This window comes from Planococcus citri, chromosome 2 (assembly GCF_950023065.1).
Source record: "Planococcus citri chromosome 2, ihPlaCitr1.1, whole genome shotgun sequence".
Taxonomy (NCBI): domain Eukaryota; kingdom Metazoa; phylum Arthropoda; class Insecta; order Hemiptera; family Pseudococcidae; genus Planococcus; species Planococcus citri.
In genome coordinates, this window is record NC_088678.1 from 81,897,690 (window position 1) to 81,917,608 (window position 19,919).

General features: G+C 35.1%; 4 protein-coding genes and 7 non-coding genes across 13 annotated transcripts; 2 read left to right on the forward strand and 9 right to left on the reverse strand.

The window, feature by feature from the left end:
- Nucleotides 1–6,008: 6,008 nt before the first annotated feature.
- Nucleotides 6,009–13,289, reverse strand: LOC135838038 (tRNA N(3)-methylcytidine methyltransferase METTL6). 3 transcript variants are annotated; one of them, XM_065353554.1, is made up of 11 exons: nucleotides 10,658–10,797; nucleotides 9,189–9,320; nucleotides 9,009–9,115; nucleotides 8,702–8,934; nucleotides 8,466–8,606; nucleotides 8,182–8,382; nucleotides 7,872–8,113; nucleotides 7,644–7,803; nucleotides 7,477–7,564; nucleotides 7,044–7,169; nucleotides 6,009–6,972 (listed from the first exon to the last, which is right to left on the reverse strand). In XM_065353554.1, the coding sequence occupies exons 2-11, from the start codon at nucleotides 9,316–9,318 to the stop codon at nucleotides 6,823–6,825; spliced, it is 1,578 nt and encodes a 525-aa protein (XP_065209626.1). In that variant the 5' UTR covers nucleotides 9,319–9,320; nucleotides 10,658–10,797; the 3' UTR covers nucleotides 6,009–6,822. The 3 variants fall into 3 exon arrangements, with proteins under 3 accessions (XP_065209626.1, XP_065209627.1, XP_065209629.1); XM_065353555.1 differs by lacking the exons at nucleotides 6,009–6,972; nucleotides 7,044–7,169; nucleotides 7,477–7,564; ... (4 more) ...; nucleotides 8,702–8,934; nucleotides 9,009–9,115 and adding exons at nucleotides 10,907–11,560; nucleotides 13,163–13,289 and having other exon boundaries at nucleotides 10,658–10,834; XM_065353557.1 differs by lacking the exons at nucleotides 6,009–6,972; nucleotides 7,044–7,169; nucleotides 7,477–7,564; ... (4 more) ...; nucleotides 8,702–8,934; nucleotides 9,009–9,115 and adding exons at nucleotides 10,907–11,560; nucleotides 11,791–12,565 and having other exon boundaries at nucleotides 10,658–10,834.
- On the reverse strand, nucleotides 9,384–9,466 carry LOC135838273 (small nucleolar RNA snR60/Z15/Z230/Z193/J17). Its single transcript, XR_010557362.1, has one exon. It is a non-coding gene; the product is annotated as a small nucleolar RNA snR60/Z15/Z230/Z193/J17 (small nucleolar RNA).
- Nucleotides 9,558–9,644, reverse strand: LOC135838269 (small nucleolar RNA snR60/Z15/Z230/Z193/J17). Its single transcript, XR_010557358.1, has one exon. It is a non-coding gene; the product is annotated as a small nucleolar RNA snR60/Z15/Z230/Z193/J17 (small nucleolar RNA).
- LOC135838268 (small nucleolar RNA snR60/Z15/Z230/Z193/J17) lies at nucleotides 9,746–9,837 on the reverse strand. The gene has a single exon (XR_010557357.1). It is a non-coding gene; the product is annotated as a small nucleolar RNA snR60/Z15/Z230/Z193/J17 (small nucleolar RNA).
- On the reverse strand, nucleotides 9,869–9,958 carry LOC135838265 (small nucleolar RNA snR60/Z15/Z230/Z193/J17). Its single transcript, XR_010557355.1, has one exon. It is a non-coding gene; the product is annotated as a small nucleolar RNA snR60/Z15/Z230/Z193/J17 (small nucleolar RNA).
- On the reverse strand, nucleotides 10,020–10,109 carry LOC135838266 (small nucleolar RNA snR60/Z15/Z230/Z193/J17). The gene has a single exon (XR_010557356.1). It is a non-coding gene; the product is annotated as a small nucleolar RNA snR60/Z15/Z230/Z193/J17 (small nucleolar RNA).
- Nucleotides 10,175–10,265, reverse strand: LOC135838272 (small nucleolar RNA snR60/Z15/Z230/Z193/J17). The gene has a single exon (XR_010557361.1). It is a non-coding gene; the product is annotated as a small nucleolar RNA snR60/Z15/Z230/Z193/J17 (small nucleolar RNA).
- On the reverse strand, nucleotides 10,328–10,416 carry LOC135838271 (small nucleolar RNA snR60/Z15/Z230/Z193/J17). The gene has a single exon (XR_010557360.1). It is a non-coding gene; the product is annotated as a small nucleolar RNA snR60/Z15/Z230/Z193/J17 (small nucleolar RNA).
- LOC135838044 (E3 ubiquitin-protein ligase Mdm2-like) lies at nucleotides 12,710–14,632 on the reverse strand. The gene is made up of 5 exons (XM_065353563.1): nucleotides 14,448–14,632; nucleotides 14,226–14,348; nucleotides 13,999–14,147; nucleotides 13,761–13,928; nucleotides 12,710–13,688 (listed from the first exon to the last, which is right to left on the reverse strand). Exons 1-5 carry the CDS (start codon nucleotides 14,485–14,487, stop codon nucleotides 13,302–13,304), a joined length of 867 nt encoding a protein of 288 aa, XP_065209635.1. The 5' UTR covers nucleotides 14,488–14,632; the 3' UTR covers nucleotides 12,710–13,301.
- A 181-nt stretch (nucleotides 14,633–14,813) lies between these two features.
- On the forward strand, nucleotides 14,814–17,302 carry LOC135838040 (folylpolyglutamate synthase, mitochondrial-like). Its single transcript, XM_065353559.1, has 9 exons — nucleotides 14,814–15,039; nucleotides 15,108–15,220; nucleotides 15,281–15,530; nucleotides 15,604–15,746; nucleotides 15,814–15,997; nucleotides 16,073–16,214; nucleotides 16,389–16,584; nucleotides 16,657–16,793; nucleotides 16,874–17,302. Exons 1-9 carry the CDS (start codon nucleotides 14,962–14,964, stop codon nucleotides 17,125–17,127), a joined length of 1,497 nt encoding a protein of 498 aa, XP_065209631.1. The 5' UTR covers nucleotides 14,814–14,961; the 3' UTR covers nucleotides 17,128–17,302.
- A 170-nt stretch (nucleotides 17,303–17,472) lies between these two features.
- LOC135838039 (folylpolyglutamate synthase, mitochondrial-like) lies at nucleotides 17,473–19,894 on the forward strand. Its single transcript, XM_065353558.1, has 8 exons — nucleotides 17,473–17,628; nucleotides 17,699–17,811; nucleotides 17,891–18,140; nucleotides 18,227–18,369; nucleotides 18,457–18,640; nucleotides 18,737–19,077; nucleotides 19,162–19,301; nucleotides 19,394–19,894. The coding sequence occupies exons 1-8, from the start codon at nucleotides 17,509–17,511 to the stop codon at nucleotides 19,639–19,641; spliced, it is 1,539 nt and encodes a 512-aa protein (XP_065209630.1). The 5' UTR covers nucleotides 17,473–17,508; the 3' UTR covers nucleotides 19,642–19,894.
- Nucleotides 19,895–19,919: the final 25 nt, after the last annotated feature.

Consider the following 19,919-nt stretch of genomic DNA (forward strand, 5'->3'; position numbering starts at 1 on the left):
TCAGGACCACTCAAAAACGAAACTCAAAATGAAAAAAGAAAAGAAATTCTGCTAAAATTCAAAAAGTTGAAAAAAATTACGAGAATAAAAATTCGATTACAATAATTTAGAAAACCTCCTACAAAAAAAATTAATGTTGGGGAAATTTTAAGTTTCAAAAATCTACTGGAGGCTCCAGTAATTTTCAAAAAAGTCGCTGGAGGCTCTAAAAATGACTTGAACTCGCCTAAGTCATCTTCAGAGGGTGTTAAAATTGGAGTGTAGAGTAAATTTCAGATTTCCATCTCCATTTTATGAAATTTTGTGAAAATTTAAAGTTTCAAAAATCTGCTGGAGGCTTTAGGAATTTTCAAAAAGTCGCTGAAGGATCCAAAACGACTTGAAATTCACCAACAGTACTTCGTAGCGTATTGAAATTAGTTTTTAGAATAAATTTTAGCTATACAACTCCAATTTGATGGAATTTTGTGGGAATTTCGAGTTTCAAAAATCTGCTGGAGGCTCCAGAACTGCTCAAAATGGGTTGAAACCGTTTCCAATCGATTTGGCATGTCGAAAATAGGGTATATCCCAAATTTCAGCTTTCTTGGTCAATTTGGTAAAATTTTGATTTTTTCCCTGAATCATTTTTGGCCTAAATTCAATTTTCAAAAATTCACCAAAAATCGAAAAACGTACTTTAGCACTTGAAATTTTGACAGGTGGTAAATTTTTGTATGATCTTTCGATCTACCTTTGTAAAGTTTGAAAAAGTTCGTGCAAGTCCTACGTTAAAACGCAAAATCTGCGATTTTGGCTGACCTGTCAATCAAAATGGCCGCCATTTTGTAAGTAAGGCCAACTTTTTTTTACAATTTTGCTTTAAAATGTTCCTTAGGATGTCCCCTGTAAGAAAAAACTTGTCCCCGAGGATCGGCGGGGGGGGAGGGGGTGCAATTACTCCTATTGTCATATGCCGGACTATATCCGATGAAATGTCACAACATGAGAATTGAAAATCATCAAGAATTAATGAAATGTCCCTCAAAATTACCTATTCAACACAATTTAAACAAACTAAAAAAATGGAAATATATCGAAATCTCAACGAGGTCCAGCAAAACTCGCTCAAAATATTGAAAACTAACAAAAATTGATCGAGTATTCTCCAAAATTCTAGAACATGATTTTCACTGAAATTTGACGTAAGTAGAATAATTTACGAAAGCATCGTGCGAATAGTTTCAAACGAATCAAAGCTAACATAACATCGTAAAATATAGGTAAAATTTCGCGAAAAATGTCTACATATAAATAAATAACCACAAAAATCGATAAAAGTAGGGGCAAAAGAGAAATCACTGAAAATTACCAAACAAAACTCTAAACCAACATATTCAATCAAAACGACATAAAAAAATATCACAGACAAGTTTTGATTCGTGTAGAACGGAATAAAAACCGAAATAACACGTTGATTCGTGGGAAACAAAACACGACTACCAATTCCAACAAACAAAACAACACGTTGGTTCATGAAAAACAAAACACGAACATGTCATGACTACTCATTCGAAAAATTCTCTCAAAACTCGACATTAGAATACTAAAAACTAATAAAAATTGATAAATTATTCTCAAAATTACAAAACATTCATAAACGTTGTTGAACTAACATGATTTTTACTGAAATTAATTATCCTTAAAATAATTCATATAAAAGCATCGTGAAATCAGTTAGGTACAAACGTATTCAGGTTGATATACCTAGTCAATATCGCAAAACACCAGTAAAATTTCTTGCAAAATATTTCATGAAAATTGGATCAAAGATACGAAACATTGATCGAACATCGCCGAACTAGAGTGAATTTGAAAACTCGTTAGATGCAAAAAGTCGTAGAAAACCAATATAAATAAACTAACTAGTAACTATTCAAATCCAGTACAACTCAACAACTAATCAACGCAACATTCAGTCAACACTACATTTACAAATAGGTATCATAAACAACGATTGGTGAAAAACAAAATCACAACAATCAATAATTCATTTAAACATCAAATCCGAATATTCACAGAAAACAGGGTGAAGAAAGGGGAGGTGGTAAATTCACATTTGCGTTGGGAACGTGACAATTACCTACAAGAACTTCAATAAGTACCTATCCAACACAAAATTACGATACACGCTTCTAAATTCTATATACGTGTTATACTCAACACGAACAATAATATATAAATCAACACAAATACACGAGTAAATACTTCACATAATATGTAGTAGGTATAAGTATGAAGTACACTCATAGGACTTTGCAATAAAACTCGAGGTAAGTAGGAAAGATACGAATAAAACTGCACTGATAAGAATTTGAATTATTGAATTCGATTCTTGAAACCGATTTTTCATGAATACTCGTATTACTGACCGAGAGGTAAAACGATAATAGACCGGTAGTTTTGCTAGCTCAAAACCTAATTAACCGATATGTAAACAAAGAAACAGAAATAAAGAAAGCTCACCAGGGCGACATCTTTTCAGACGGACTGCTCAGCTGACGACTGCGAATTCCGGAATTCGAAACACAAATCACGAAGATGAGAACTTCGGTATTCTGTAGAAATCAACACAATTTTACATTACTAAACACGTTGGATACAATATCAACTATCAACAACGTAGTATAAAAAGAAAAGCGATGCTGCGCTAGTAAGGACTTGAACCAGGTAAGTCTTGAAAGCGGTTCTTCGTTCTTCGAGAATGGAGATTTCAATGACGTCAGTGAATGCGGCAGTTTTGTAGATACGTCCCTACCTCAATACTTTTGGTTCAAGATACGTAACGTTAACTAAGCGAAAAAAGGAAAACTCACCCAGTAAATATCTTCGAAACTATAGATTATTCAGTTGACGTGTTGGGATATGATTGAAGATTCGAACTATAGGTAGCTACTAAATATCTACGTAGATTCACTTCAGACATTCTGTAAAAATCAACCCAAATACTTATATTAAATACGTCACATAGTAAGTATATTTATATTGGAAGCTGCTATCGAAACTGTTCGTAAAAAGAGATTAGTTGCATTTTGGAACTGAACTAGGTACCTCAATACCTAATCCATACGTAATGTAAACAAATAAGGAAAAAAAAGAAAACTCACCCAGTGCAAAAAATCTTCTCAGATTAGACTGTACCAAGTTCAGGTGATAATTTAGGCGCCGGAGTATAACCATAACACAATAAGTAGTAATCTCAGCAGGCAGGTGAGTAGATGCAAATTCTAAACTTCGTTCGAGGTGTTGACATTGATGCATGATGGTATGAAGATTGAAGATGAATGGTATAAACTCAACTAGGAACATAACGAAATCAGTCAGCGTTTGGTTCAATCTCGTAAGCTCTAACTCGAACTCGAAGCAACAATTTAAGATCAGCTCCTGAAGAAAAACAAGAGTTAAATAGTAGAAAGAGAAATATTGACAATTTTGAGTATGCTATGCTTGAAAATACAGATCTACAATTAGTATGAATGAATTCCACTCTAGGGCTCGTTCAGATAGCCTAATTATATGACGTGTAATCATCGGCAACCGCAAGCCCGAGAGGCGAGAACTGAGAAGTGAGAAGGCCGAAACCGAGATGCACATCTTAAAACGTAAAATCAAATCGTAAAGAAACCGAAGTGGGTAAAAAATTGCCGACTTGAACCGACGACTGAGTCAAGCAAAGAGCAAATTAAATTAAACTACTCCAAGCTCTACTGAGTAAAATATTACGTACACTCAAGTAAATCCCAGTTTTACTAAGTAATGGATAAATGGAATAAAATTTCAAGATGACAAACTAACTGAGTAGGTACCAGAGTCCTGCACGGTATAGTTAAAATAGCCGAATAACCGCCGGAGCTATCGGCTAATTCAACTACACGTTACAAACTGTAGTTAGTTTTGTCGGCGCGCGCAACCGACAAATAACTAACTATAACTACCTGCCGATGCAGCGGTAAGTTAGCTTCGGTTCTGTTGATGTCTCATCAATACATTTTGGTGACTCATCAAACAGATAAGAAAGAAGCAAACGTTATTTTTCCGATAAGAACGCGGTATAATCGCAGGTAGTGTAGTTATGTTAACTACAAGTTAGTCAATGGTTACGTTATCTGAGTTACAAATATTAATCGCACCGGCCAGTGCGGTTATAACCTGCCGTTAGGATGACTACTAACTATAGCTATCCGCCCTCGACGCGCAACTAACGCAGATAACTTTTAACTATACCGTGCAGGACTCTGGTAGGTACACTATACTAATTCTGCTCAAGTTGGAATTTCATTTCAAAAGGACGCCACGAGACAAATCTAAAAGTGCTTCGTGTTACTTCGATAATGAGATTAATTAGTATTGAAGTACTTACTCGGTGATTCCAGTAGTCAATTCACGAATAGAAAGTGAAAAATATTCATAAATGAAAGAATAAATCGGACACAAGCGCGAAAAAAAGATGCCGAGAGCAAGAAAAACTGTGAACGGTTACAAGGTCAAGGACGTCAAGGTAAATGAACTGGAGTTGAGCAAAATGGTTGCCGCATGACACATGCTTCCACCTTCCACCACCACTCCACAACCAGTCATACAACTTACAAGTTCAAGTTCAATGCCTCGAATGTCAAGGTCTCTGTGCCACCGCAATAACGGGTTTTGCTTGATTCTGATTGGTTCTTTCAAATTTTTTTCTGTGCTTCACTGCTTTTTCCAATTTTTTCAACCAGTTCGCAGCAGGGCTGCGATTATGAACTTTCGTTACAGTTAACGAATTCGTTAACTCGCATATTTTTTCTGTGACCTTTCGTTAACTTTTCGTTAAGCCATGTTAAGTTTACGTGAGAAAATATCTCTCGTTAAGTTAACGAATAGTTAACGAATTCGTTAACTGTAACGAAAGTTCATAATCGCAGCCCTGGGATGGAAGAGCCTTGATTTCAGGGCTCCTGCTCTTGGCTCTGGCTCAGCTCCCCGCAAGTTTTAGCTCTGGCTCGCTCTTGGCTCTTTTTCTTTACATGAGCTCTTTGGCTCCTTGCTCGCTCCTCAATTCTTTCTGACTCCGCTCTTTGACTCTCAGCTCCCTCTGCCAATTTCTGGGCTCCCACTCCAGCTCCAGCTCTGGCTCTTTAAATTAGAATTTAAAATTGGCTAAAATTCGTGAAAAACGATGAAAAAAATGAAAATATACTGCGTTTATTTTCATTTTATTTCTCAATGAGAAAACAAACGTAGAAATTTTTCATTTTCTTCACAAATGTGAGTTGAAAGTTGAATTTTTGATAAAATTGTGCGCATTTTTTCCCTTTTTTTCCTACTTTTTGGGAGCCAAAGAGCCTGAAAAATTTTGTGGGCTCCCACTCGGCTCTGGCTCTTTCCAGGTTAAAGACTCCTTATGATGATGGCTCTCTTGAGTAAAATAAGGAACTCTTTTGCAAGAGAGCTCTTGATGTTTTTCTGCACTTTCATTTATTTGGCTCTTGGCTCTGGCTCTAGCTCCTCAAAAAATCCGGCTCTTTCAGACTCTGGCTCTGGCTCGCTCCCGGCTCTTCCATCCCTGGCTTCGCAGTTCACTGAGTTCGCAGAATTATTTTGAGAATCCTATACATATTTTTTCAATGTAATCTATCTAATTAATCAATTTATTTAAATACTGCGAAAGTAGTTGTACAAACTAGGAACTACAACAAAGGGTAATTTTGGGGGTTTCTTGGTACGGAGAATTCATTGATATGGTTATTTTAGCAAAACAACGATATTTTCAAGGAGAAATCGAGTGTTTCAAATCTCGATTTGCTATTCAGTTTTTTTAGAGTTCGGATTTTGGAAAAAACAAGACCAGGAGGCAGGATTGCACATAATTGTTTAAATTTACGAGTAAAACAAATGAAAATACACCGTTGATTTATAAAATTGCTCAAATTGCTCAACAGTCTTCAAGTATCGAGCTTCATACTTCAACAAGTTGAGTAATCAAAACAGAATAGATGATCAGAGGCAATTTTAATAAAACTTAACTAACACAAAGATGCAAAGGTTAACAGCGTTTTAAAAAAATGAATAAATAAAATGAAATAAGCAACAAGTAAGTAATACAATATAAATTTGTAACAAAAATACAATAAAAACAAAAACAATACTTCAAACGGGGGTTTCAACCACTCGAACAAACTGAAGTGGCGAAGGGTGAATTAGATATAAGGCTCGTTACATGCGATAACAAAAAAAAAGATCGTGAACAACACAAACGTACCAATTTTTCTCAATTCGTAAACAAATCGAACATTCTAAAGCAGTAATTCGTAATAATTACGAATAAAATGAATTTCATCAACGACAGTGACACTGATGATGATATCAGTTCCATTAAGAACACGGGTGCCGCTGATACTTGAAACAACGATAAATCATTAAGTAAATAAATCACATTAAATAATAACAATCATGATGGTACCTTGTGAATTAAACGATGATCGGTTGAAATAAATGAATTACCCATTCGATGATTTTGAGACACTGAACAGGTGATTCAAAATCAATAAATATCGCTGATTAAAACACGAATAAAAATCAATACCAAAAACCTGCTCGATTCACAATGATAAAACAAACAATTGAGTAAACAATCATTAAAACAGTATCGCGGCAATCCCTGTCAATGAAAGCGATAAATTTCGCCTAAAAAAAGATGTAAAATTACAAAATAACAAAAAATGGAACAACGGATGACGTAGCAACCGAACGAAAACACTCGTCGAACGGGAATATTATTCGTTGAATTGAATCACATCATGAAGATCACAGAGCTTCGTAGGCGGAGGGCGAATCATCATTCAGAAAATTCTCCAAGGTATCTTCTTCAGTGGATACCTTTGCAGGTTTTTTCTTCGAACTGCTTTTCTTTTTCTTAGACTTATCATCAGATTTCGATTTACGAGATTCTCGTTTCTGTAGAAAAAGATGAAATGTTAGTCGCATATTTACAAAATGATTAACGTTTGAATCAGATTATCACTCACGGTAGATTGAATATCGTTGTCGTTGTTGATTTTTGAGGAATCATCTCCGCCATCGGGGCTTCCTCGACGTTCAGCGGACATCCATTTATTTAAACTGTTTACCGAAGTAAAACCTTCGTTGGTTTCCTGATACGATAAAAAAATACATAGGTTATAATAAACGAATAATTTGCTATTAAATTAGAAACTAAATAAATGATAGTGTGTCTCGAAAATCGTTTCTGGGTTGATGATTGAACGAACAATCGGTTACTATCAGAGAAATTCATTACTTATTTCAAATCTGCAAGAGCTAAAGTCACAAAGCCAGTTAAAAATTTCCCAATTTCAATCTTCGAAATCGTAAACCATGAAACCATGAGAAATCTGATATTTTTTCGTTCAAATCACTCGCACCAGGATAATTTTCGACACACATTTCACGATTTCTTACTTGGGTATCGTTCGCTAAAAATGCATCATCTGGATCCAGATCATCTTGAAAACCAGAAACTAAAGGATTACCAGAAACCTCGTTCTCGCTACAATAAATAAAATCGACGTGAGTTCGGTAAGAGTAAGAATCATGAGATGATCGAAATCATCAACGATGGAACAAACCTATCAGATTCGTTGTGAGCAGATTTATGAACGATAGCAGTTGTCGTAACGACTTCATCCAGAAACGACTTATCTAAATAATCATCCGGCACAAATTCTTCGATATTCACCGAAGAGTCGTTTTTCGAAGGAACATTCGGTGGAGGCACTGGAGGCGCACCTGAAAATGATCTCCAGTTAAATTCGCACTCATCATTTTAGAACAATTTACAATCAAGATAACCGTACTTTGATGTGTTTTGATTTCAACTACGGCCTTCGGTAGACTACTAACAGGTTTCTCCACAGGTACAGCAGTAATTTCTTCTGGTACGCTTGGTTTTTCATCCACGACTGATGGTTTTGTTTCCGGTTTATTAACGTTGACAGAAGGGAAACTGTGCTGCGTTTGGACCACGATGCCTGACGTAGGAGCAGTCGAATGAGCTTCAGCGACTTGTCTACGACGAGCTGTTAGCCTTTCTAGAAATCTGTAACGAAATCACGGTTCAATAGTTGCTGTAAGAGATAAACCAGTCCAATATATCGTATAGCTTACATTTTATAATTCGAGTCGTCGGTTTGCTGGTATAAGTCGAGCTCTTGCGTCGTGATGGTGATTTCGTTTTGATTGGTATTCAATTGCGCAAGCAGCGTTTCCCTTTGAAGCTGCAGAAATGGTAAGTTGAACCATTTATGCAAGAATTTCAGCCCGAAACCGTTCGACATGGAACTTTCTGCATACCGAGCAGGTGCTGATCTGTAAACAAAAACATAAGTCAATAAATCGAGTACTTCAATACGCTCGACGTGGATTTCTCTCCAATAAATATATAAATATACCTTTGTAACGTTTCCAGATAAAAAAGCACGTAATCGGGAGTAATAGATCTATGATGAGACATATCGCAATGATTTCCTAAAACAAGCACCGGTATCGAACTTGGAATTTTGGTGATTTCGCGTTGCACGTATTCGAACGTCCTGAACAAAAAATTAAAAAACCAACATCGTAGTTGTTAAACCATCATAACTTCCGGATCATCGAAAATAATAATTCTGATAGGTCTAAAACTAACCAACTTTTGGTAATATCCATCATCAAAATAACTCCGTTCGTGCCTTTGTAAACGTTTAAAAATTCAGCATCCAATGCAGGAACGTCGGCGACCTCCGGAGATGCGGCTCCGTTTGAAAGTTCCAACTTCAAGTTATCCGACATGACGCGCTTTTTGCCTTTGTCAACGACATCCCAAACTTCAACTTTAACCACATCGTCTGTAGCTTTGTAATTCCATTGAATACTGGTAACCTGCGCAAATCAATACAGATTAGAACCAATTTTTTAGAACGGAATACACCCGAATAGGTAATTAATCGATTAACCTGGATTTCTTCAGTTTGAGTATACGTTTCAGTAAATCCACGACCTTGTAGTCGATTAAACAGACAACTTTTTCCTACATTTCGATCTCCTTTGATGATAATTTTCACTAGAAATAAAAACAAACAGTTAAAGAACTCTTATCACTTCAATAATAAGGTATAGCGATGTGAAATACTTACTATTATATTGAACGCCTTTGGAAAATTTACTCTGCAAGATCTTAGACATTGTCTGCAGACCTGGAGGAGTAATAACTTCGCCTTCATGTCTGGTTCCTCCAACGGTCAACTTTTTCAAAGCCGAAAACATTTCTAAAAAATTCATTGCGGATTAGTTTTTTTCGAACAGAGACAAAGAGAAAATGAAACGAATTTGTGAATTTCAGATAGGAGCGAAAGACAACAAATGCGATAATCACGTCGTATCATTTGAACTATAATATCATCATTAGATTAATGCTACAACGAAGTAACCATACTCGAGCTTACAATATGCATATTAAAGAGGTTACTGATAAGCTTTAGATAACGCTACTTGTACAAAAAATTACGTATTGATTCAGATAGGAGCGAAAGACATAGCAAAGTGATAATCACAGAATATCATTTGAACTATAATTTCATCATTCAATAGTAATCCACATTATTTGAAATAAAATATCACGCGAGACTTTTTAAAATTAAAGTAATAATATTGTAACCAACAAATAATATAATAATCATGTGGGTAATGAAAAAGTCGTTGGTCAGATAGGAGCGAAAGACTATTATAACTCTAGTGAGGTAATCATCGAAGTCATTTGAACTATAATATCATCATTCAACGACAGTTTATCGTTAATCAATAATCAATTAATAATGCAATCGATCAGATAGGAGCGAAAGACAATTGTACTCAAGTGAGGTAATCATAGAAGTCATTTGAACTATAATATCATCATATCGATAGCTTTACTGATAGAATAATCGACGAATCGAAGTTAGAGACGAAATTGAATACAAAAACAATAAATGATTAATCAGATAGGAGCGAAAGACTATTATACTCAAGTGAGGTAATCATCGAAGTCATTTGAACTATAATATCATCATATTCATATTAAAGCTTATTCGACTATCCAAATTAAGATACAAAATTGAATATTTACAACAAAAAAAAAATGAACGATTGATCAGATAGGAGCGAAAGACTATTATACTCAAGTGAGGTAATCATCGAAGTCATTTGAACTAGGTATAATTTCATCATATTCATATTAAAGATTATTTGACTACTCAAATTAAGATATAAAATCGACTATTTGCAAAAAAAAGGAGGAACGATTGATCAGATAGGAGCGAAAGACAATACAAACAATATGGTAATCACTCAAAATCATCTGAACTATTATTTCATCACGTAAATGCATAGAAATATTAAATTAAACATAGGCCTATGTCAGATAGAGCTAATATGAATCAATATCATTACGATCAATTTTCAGTATATCATCCTTCAAAGCCTTCAAACCACAGGCAATAAAGTAAAATATAATACACTCCTTGTCAGATAGAGCTAATATGAATCAATATCATCGTGATCAATTTCAAATCAATCATCACTCAAGGAATTGAATCAAATGAAAAAACCAGTCACTCACAATACTCACTTTATAGCTGAATTTTTCGTTCACAGTTTCTTGTATTTTGCTTGAACAAATATACGAGGTACATCGATACCCTCTTTCTTATTAACAGTTCTTCTTCTCACATAAGAAGTTTCAATTTCACTGAAGCCATTTCTACAAAACAAATCTCTAACCAAATCCACTGAGAAGAAATACGTCCTGCAACAGAGAAACATTAACGATGAGAATCTCAACACACAATAAACGTGTTTCAAATGCAACATTTTTTACCTAGTACCATCTTGCCTCATGTAAAAATTATCGGATATTTTATGGCCAGCTTTGAAGCGCAGCTGAGTCATATCATAAAGGCCATAATCACGAAACAAAACGACACCACCTGGTTTCAGCACCGAATACAATGTACGGACCACGTTGTCAAAATGATCAGGATGAATAGCAGATAGTACGAATATCAAGGTGATTATATCCAAGTTGTCGACGTGTTTCTTCAATTCTTCGGTGGTGACATCGCAGACGAAAGCTTTAACTAGAGATTCGTCGTAAAGCGGATTACTTTTGACTAATTCGACAGCTCGAGGTGAGAAATCACACGCGTAGATGAAAAAGGACGATTTTTCTTCGGTCAACAACGGGTATATGAAGTTACCAGTTCCACAACCTACTTCTAGCAACGTTTGCTTAATTTGTTTATCTCGAGCATCTATCAATTCCTTGAATTCTCTAGTCGTCCAATGACGATCTTTGAAGAAACGATTCTCGTTGCGTTTGTAGAATATATCCCAATGCTTTTTGCAATCTTTTTCGATCTGTTGAGCTTTGAAGTTCGATACTAATCTGGATTCTTGATGTTTCAAAGTGCTCAGGTCGATCTCTGATAACGAGAGGTCTGTAAGCTTTGATTCAACGAATGTTTCATCCATTCTGTTCAACAGAAATATAACTCAAAATTAATTGAAACGCGCAACAAAATTCTACACGAAGTGAAAGATAATCTCGTTGAATACACAATGCACGATACAACGGTACTTTTCGAAACAGAATGGTTCTACGAAACGTTCAACATATGTACAGATACTGACGTAAAAACACTTCGGAGGTAATCCTTTGATGTCGAGTACAAACTATCATTAGTAAAAATTTATAACACATACCATTTCACTGAAGTGTGCATGTTTTTCACTCGAGTACAAGTGATGGATCAACGATTAAACGTGAAAAATTTAGATCATCGATCACCGATGTGCAGAAAAACGAGGTGATGGCACAAAAATCTTTCCAAGACTATTTTGGGAAGCACTAAAAAGTTGGTTTCCCAAAATGGGATGCGATAAATTCACACTCCACAACACACCAACCTTTCATTTTTCTTTTCAATTTTTTTTTTTTTTTTTTTTTAATTTTCCAACTTTTCTAGTTTTTTTTTTCAAACAGATCGGCTCTTGCCGCCCGTGGAGTTAAGATTGAGACTGAAGTGAGACTCATGTGAGAGTAACATTTTGGAAGAATAAGTACATGAAAAACAAAGGCAAAAGCAAAGTCAATGCTCAAATCAAAATAGATCAAAAAAATAGAAAATTGTGACAAAGAAAAGAGCCAAGAGGTTGAAATTGAAAATGACCTCAGAAATGCAAAATATTGAAAATCAGAAAATGATTTTGTAACCATTAGCTCATAAATTGAAGCTGAGAATAGATCAAGAAAAACATGCTATTCTTTTTTCTGTTCTCTTTCATAGATCGTTCTTGATCTTGAGGTTTTTTTCAGTTCTTGTTCTTGCTGCTGAATCCATTTTTTATTTTTGTAAAAATAAACAAAAACCATGTTGAAAAGGGCCTTTGTTCTTTGCTCTTCAACGCTGGATTTAATTAAATTAATGAAAATTTTCCAAAAATGTTTTTAATTAATTGAATTAAGAAAAAAGAAAATTGGGCGTTTTCAAGCTTTAGTAAACAAAACAAAAAAGTTGTTTTTTGATATTGTATTTCATTTCCCCTTGGCCCTTCCCGATCTACGCGTCCGCGAGTAATAATTATTAGTTTGCCATTTCAATGACAAAACAAAAATACACAATGAACATGGCACAAACACAATTTTTTTATACAATATGCGTGAGAATATAAAACAAAAGCTTAGGTAAAGAATAGAACAGCTAGAATATTACAAAGACACAGATGCGAGATCTCAGAAACCAAATTTTTGGTTTCTGAGATCGCGCATCTATGTTTTTGTAACATTCTTGCCGTTCTATTGATTCAAAATAAATATCACAAATCACAAAACTTTCAACTTTGTCAAAAAAAAAAAATATATCATGCCGCAAAGTACCTTACAAACAAAATTCAGTCGTGATCGTGATGTTCAAAATGAAAATATCACAAACTCAATAAATGGGAAAAAAATGCCAGTTATGAACTGATTTTCATAATCGATCATCATGTTCAAAATAAAATATCACACATTCATTATAATGGAGAAAATGCTGGGTAACGTAAGACAATAAGAAACAAACAATAATTCACGTACCGAAAAAAAGTTCTCGTTTGGAAAGCATTCTCTACCTCAGAGTTGCGTATAAAATAAATTACGGGGTTCATCAAAAATGATGAGTACTCAAACAGTTTTATCGAATTGCGTTATGCCATTACTGCTGGTCAAAAAACGATTAACAATTCAATAATAAAACTACGTTGTGAATTTTTCGTCGACAAATAGGACACTTTCTACTTTTACTCCAAATTAATTTAGCACATTTGTAACAGCAACATTTATGCGCTGTTCTGCCGTGAAGGAACAGTCCATTTACGCAACTATCGAGACAAGTTAGACACTTCTCTTTAGGCTCGAGCTCGGATATTTCCCATTCGGCACTGGGTGATAAGGATTCGAAACCAGAATCTAAAATACCGCAGCCGCTAGATGCATTCGCTTCATTCGAATCGACCTCCGGAATGTCATCTTTAGCAGCAGTTCTCTGTTTTTTAGTAGGATTTTCGGCATTATTACGCTTTCTTTTTCTCTTTGGTTTGGTAGGGTAAGATGATTTTCTCAACTGTTACAAAAAATCGAGAGAATGTAATCGAAATAGTAATTATGGCAATTTCTAGCGAATTAATATTCTCACTTGGTAACATGAATCACAGAATCGAAACGCCGGATTAGCATTATACGAGAAGCATTGAGCGCATGTATGATAATACTTGTTATCACCCAATGCGCCCAAAATATCGCTGGTATCACTCACGTCCGTGATGTCGCTTTTCTCCGATTCGGAGCAACCGAAAACAAACTCCTGTAATCAAACAGTGAACTTTAGAATTTGGCTAGCGATAAAATACACCACGTTAATGGATGAATCTTACGATATCTCGAGGTGAACTCGAAGAAGAAAACAACTCCTTGTCGTAAATCGATGGCTCAATGGTTTCCGGTGAACTGGCGACTTCGTATTCGCTCATAAAAAAATCGGATAATTCATCGGTGCTGATGTCAGACGAGTCTTTGGCTGATACTAAAGCCGATAACATATTCATAATGCTGAGCAGCTAATACGGCTATTCTCATAAACGCTTCGTGTATTTTTATTTACCTGTCGTGTTCGCTTGATGACTTTCAACGGATTCGGTATCAGAAGGATCTAATTCGCTTTCCGAAGACGTTTGTTCAAGCGTGATATGGTAAGCATAGACATCGTCGGTCGGCTTACTTTCATCTGAAAGCACGGGAGAACGAGTTTTCAAAATGCATAATAATTACAAACGAGTAAATTTACAAAGTTTTCGATCTAATCAAGATTAAGATGAATGCTTACCATTGTTGTAATACGCGGAGCCCACAGAGGATGATGCCATTGTTTAATAAATTATTACACGTTACGTGTTAAGAATGACTCGCACCTTCAAAATATTTTAAATTCCACGATTTCAAATTATCTTTTTCTTACTTTCTACAAAAAAAAATGCAACATTTTGCAACCAACTGTAAATAAATGCAACAACGGCCAAAAAACAACAACAACAACGAGATGACGCATTGACGTCGGAAACTATCGTACATTCTCGGGTGCTTCCGGACGCACGAACATGCACGATGCACGATTTGTGATTTTGTGAATATAGCGAACTCCGTTTAAATACTCCCGCGAAAATGAATAATTATCTAATCTCTTTCGCAATTTTATTTTTCATGGACCGAATAATTTAAATTCATTATTGTTTAATGTAATGAATAAACCTTGATACTACTTGATAAAGTAGTAAAGAAATCATCTAGTTGATCTAGTGCTACCACGCAGTAGCGACTTGTGCGTCACTCTCGATAATATAATGTTACGAATACTTCATAATTGCCGTTATCAGTATTTAAGTAGAAATTTAAGCTATTCCGTGGAAGATGATTACAAGGTAATATACTTTAATATATTCTAAATTTTAATAAAATTCCTAACCGTTTCTTCTACATTTTCTTACAGGCAGCTGTCACAGCTTTAAATTTATTACAAAGCAACAAGCAAACCTTAGCTGACCCCAAGACTCGCCAATTCCCCGAATCAAAACGTCACAAAGTTATTGATTTTTTGTCAAAGTACGATTTTACATCAGCCAATGTGAAATAGAAACACGTGTGATAATTAATTTCTTATAGATGCGGAATAGATATCAACACGCTGGAGCAAAAATTATCCGTAATTCACGTATCCGGAACCAAAGGCAAAGGTTCAACTTGCGCTTTCTGCGAGTCAATTTTACGCCAACACGGATACAAAACCGGATTTTTTTCTTCGCCGCATCTTGTCTCAGTCCGTGAAAGATTTAAAATAAATGGCCAATCAATCAGCCAACGAAAATTCACTACTTATTTCTGGGAAGTTTACCAAAAATTGAGTACTAATGAGGTAATCTTAATAATTTTCAATTTAACACGATCATTTATTCAAATCACGTTTTAATTCAACTCTTGAACCACAGAGCCAGCAAAGTGAACCTGATATGCCACCGTATTTCATGTTCCTGACAGTAATGGCGTTTAAAATATTTATCGAAGAAAAAGTACAAGTAGCAATAATTGAGGTAGGGATTGGTGGAGAATACGATTGCACCAATATCCTCGGGTATGTGTATTGAAATATTACCTGAGAATATCAAAACCTTTCTTGTTTATGAAATTTCATCTTTCAGGAACACAGCCGTAGTTGGAGTTAGTTCTTTAGGATACGATCACATCGCTTTGCTGGGAAAAAGCATAGAAGAAATATCCTGGCAGAAAGCTGGTATCATGAAGCCGAACTGTATTGCAATAACAACATCCGATCAACCGGCAAAAGCTATGGAAGTGCTGAAAAAAAGAGCAGAAGAAAGAAAAGTAATAATTTAAATCTACTCGTCAATGATACATATACCTTTATAGAATTTATTTTTAAATTTCTCGTGTTTCTAGTGTGCTTTATTCGTCGCTCCAAAACTTGAAGAATACGATTGTAATGAGAAAATAATTCTGGGAAATAGTGGTCCTGCTCAACCTATCAATGCCTCGCTTGCCATGCAGTTAGCTAATGCTTGGATGTATCCATTTAAATACAGTAAACTCGATTTCATATAAACTATCTTAAGTACTTCATTTTGAACATGAGAATTCATCTATTAGATAGCCAGCTCGAACCGAATACAAAATACGATTGTCAAAATTTCCATTCTGGTATTTTGTATTCGGTTGTTACCAAGCTTCATTTTTAAGATTGGTTTGCATTTTACAGAAAACAACCTTTGTAGTACGGCTCCAACTTTTCCATTATGTGATGAAATTTTCACCGGTTTAAAAAATTGTCGCTGGCCTGGCAGAACTCAGATAATTAAACGACCGAGTGAATTAATTTATTACCTAGACGGTGCTCATAATTTGGAAAGTATTCAATTATGCGTTGAATGGTTTCTAAAAACAGTACCACCCCAGTACGTATTACCGTTTATTTTTATTCTCATTCAAGAGTCAATCAATCGATTCAAAATATATTTTTGTTTCAGTTCAAAAAAAGCTTTAATATTTAATATGATCGGAGACAGAGATCCTGGTACTTTAATGAAGCACTTGATACGTTGTAATTTCGATTACGCTTTTTTTTGTCCAAATGTTATCGGCCAAAAGGATACTTTAACATCAGGTTAACATATTTTGCAAATGAACAATATTTATTAATAGCTCTACAGTGAAGCTGAAATATCGTATTTTTTTTCAAACCAGATTTCGCAAGCTTGAAAAACACTTTTGATGAAGAATATGCTCAAAGTCAGAAATGCCATAAGCACTGGTTAGAGCTTAATGAAAATTTCAACGACGATAATGCAAAATGTTTTCGCAACGTTGGAGAAACATTTCGCTATATTGAAGAGAATTTGAGTACTTCGGAGCTAAACGTATTGATTACTGGTTCTTTGCATTTAGTTGGAGCTTTTCTAAGCATTTTAGATCCCGAATTGAAGTACAGTGAAAATTAATTTAATTCATTTTTATTTTACCTTATTGTTATGTTGGATATTTTTATTCCGATTCCATTTTTGTGTGTAAAGCTCGTGTAAAGTTACCTTTGTAAAGATGTGTGCTATGTACTTCATATACTTTTTTTTTATACAAAGGATTTTAATAAAATATATTCTATTTTTATAAAACATATTTTAATTCACGTAATACCATCCACCACACATTTCAACTGTTCAAAATTGGTTGAAAAAAGAGAAAAGTTACGATACAATTATCAGTATCACTTTTATCCATTTTTTTACGATAATGTCTATCGTAGTAATTAGTTTTGCATAGTTGAAACCCGCGATTAGGGCCGTTCTTTAAATATAATCTTCAGTTATTCGATTTACGTGAAGATGGAAACTTCATTCCGAAAAACATTCCGATTGAATTTGAAAACGCTGAGAAAACCGAATAACCACACGTTTCAGTACCAAGGCAAAAATATGTATCATTCAGAAAACGAAAGTTATCAGGTAGGTAAACCTTCTGCCAATTTATTTAAGCTTAGGATATTAAGATTTAAGTGAAATAGCACTGTTTCAGAGAGCCATAAATGCATTAAATTGTTTACAAAGCAACAAACAAGTTTTAGCTGATCCGTCGTCGTGTCAATTCGCTGAATCAAAAATTGCAACGGTCACTGGATTTTTCTCCAAGTAGGTTAACACCTAATAATATTTGTGGAGGGATAATCTAATAAAAATTAAGCTTTAATGAAATGTTTCGTTTGTGAAGATGCGGCCTTGATGTCGAATTCGTTGAGAAAAATTTACCAGTAATTCATGTAGCAGGCACCAAAGGTAAAGGATCAACTTGCGCGTATTGTGAATCGATTCTGCGTCAATATGGATATAAAACTGGGTTCTATTCATCTCCTCATCTGATGAGTGTCAGAGAAACGATTCGAATAAATGGACAACCAATTAGTCGACAAAAATTCAGCGATTATTTTTGGGAAATATATAGGAAGCTGTGTTGCAGCGATGTAAGTTGAAATTCGCAAATCAACGAAATCATTCTCAGTATGGTATCAATGAAGAAAAACATATAGAATAATATCCACGTGTTTAGAATCACAATGAGGCGCCCAAAATGCCACCTTATTTTACATTCTTAACGATAATGGCCTTCAAAGTATTCGTTGAAGAAAAAGTAGACGTAGCTGTGATTGAAGTCGGAATAGGAGGCGAATACGATTGCACCAATGTCTTAAAGTAAGAACGAATGATGTCCTATACCAAAGCTCTTCTGTTGATTACGTTCAAACCTGCCATACCTAATCGATGCGATTTCATTCACAGAAACACTCCAGTAGTTGGAATCACTTCAATAGATTTTGATCATGTCAAACTACTCGGAAATACGTTAGAAGAAATCGCATGGCAAAAAGCTGGCATCATGAAGCGTAATTGTACTGCCATTACGATGTCAAATCAGCCTGCAGCAGTCATGAAAATTCTGCGAGAAAAAGCCTCCGAAAGAAATGTAAGCATATATTATATAGGTTCATGCAGAAGCTTACCTACTTGAAATCATTGGGAGTAATCATCGACATCCATTTTAATTTGTTTCCATTCACAGTGCACATTATTCGTAGCAGCAAACATGGGTCCATATTTTGTAATGAATAGAATCCGTCTAGGTATCTGTAGCCCAGCTCAAGCCTTGAATGCATCTCTCGGTGCTCAACTTGCAAACGCTTGGATGAACCCTCAGCTGTACAAAAAAGACTCCATCATGTCTTTTGCTCCGGTTTTATCGCTGACTAATGAGGTTTGTTCGGGTGTGAGCAGCTGTCATTGGCCTGGAAGAACACAAATATTTCGTTACTCCGATAAGTTGACCTTTTATTTGGATGGAGCCCATACTTGTGAAAGTATCAAAAATTGCGTTCAATGGTACTCGGAAAGTACCCCAAAACCGTAATAATATACCCTCAATTCAAATACCTAATCATAATTTCGTTATCACCGATGATGAATTGTGCTCTTGCCTCTTGATTGCAGATCGAAAAGAGTCCTGGTTTTCAATATCACCGGTAATAGAGATCATGAACCTTTAATGGCTAACTTGATTCGTAATAACCAATTCGACTACGCATTTTTCTGTCCCAACGCAATTGATGTCAAAAAAACTGATCATTTAGGTACGTTGAATTATTCGGTTCGTGATCTTTCAATTAATTGATGAACACCTACATGTGTACGCAGATATAAGTAATTCAATCTATGTTATTAGAATACCCTGCTCAATACGAGAATCGGAACGAAGACTTTGAACGAAGCAAACAATACTGTTCAGATTGGGTTAGAATGAGCAAATGTGATGAGAGTAATGTCAGATCATTTGAAAATGTCAACGATACTGTTGAACATTTAAAAGAAAATGTTGAAGATTCCAACTTACATGTTTTGATCACTGGTTCGTTGCATTTAGTAGCAGCTTTCCTCAATGTATTGAATCCACATCACGATGCTCAGTTGTAGCCAACGATAGTCCGGTAACTCAAATGATGCTTTTTAGTTAATACCCGAACAGCAAATATCACCACATAAAATGTCTATTCGCAAAACATACATCGAAAAAAGAACAAATGCGACGAAAAAAATACTTTATTGAAAAAACACCGTGAAATAAGGTAACTGCATTTGATAGCAATGTTGATAAACGAAAAGAAAAAAATGATTGCGAAACCGTTGACAAAAAAAAAAATAAACAAACGATTAAACTATAGCAAAATTACCCCTCAAATGGCACATAAAAT

Coding starts and splice junctions, on each gene's coding strand:
- LOC135838039 (XM_065353558.1), top strand. CDS start 17,509: ATGGAAACTTCATTCCGAAAAACATTCCGATTGAATTTGAAAACGCTG. Junction 18,370..18,456: donor GATTGCACCAATGTCTTAAA/GTAAGAACGAAT, acceptor TTTCATTCACAG/AAACACTCCAGTAGTTGGAA. Junction 19,302..19,393: donor CAAAAAAACTGATCATTTAG/GTACGTTGAATT, acceptor CTATGTTATTAG/AATACCCTGCTCAATACGAG.
- LOC135838038 (XM_065353554.1), bottom strand. CDS start 9,318: ATGTTTTCGGCTTTGAAAAAGTTGACCGTTGGAGGAACCAGACATGAA. Junction 7,170..7,476: donor TTTTAGCGAACGATACCCAA/GTAAGAAATCGT, acceptor TTATCGTATCAG/GAAACCAACGAAGGTTTTAC. Junction 6,973..7,043: donor ACAACGATATTCAATCTACC/GTGAGTGATAAT, acceptor CTTTTTCTACAG/AAACGAGAATCTCGTAAATC.
- LOC135838040 (XM_065353559.1), top strand. CDS start 14,962: ATGTTACGAATACTTCATAATTGCCGTTATCAGTATTTAAGTAGAAAT. Junction 15,747..15,813: donor GATTGCACCAATATCCTCGG/GTATGTGTATTG, acceptor TTCATCTTTCAG/GAACACAGCCGTAGTTGGAG. Junction 16,215..16,388: donor GATGTATCCATTTAAATACA/GTAAACTCGATT, acceptor TGCATTTTACAG/AAAACAACCTTTGTAGTACG.
- LOC135838044 (XM_065353563.1), bottom strand. CDS start 14,487: ATGGCATCATCCTCTGTGGGCTCCGCGTATTACAACAATG. Junction 13,929..13,998: donor CGAGTTCACCTCGAGATATC/GTAAGATTCATC, acceptor GTTTGATTACAG/GAGTTTGTTTTCGGTTGCTC. Junction 13,689..13,760: donor TCTGTGATTCATGTTACCAA/GTGAGAATATTA, acceptor TTTTTGTAACAG/TTGAGAAAATCATCTTACCC.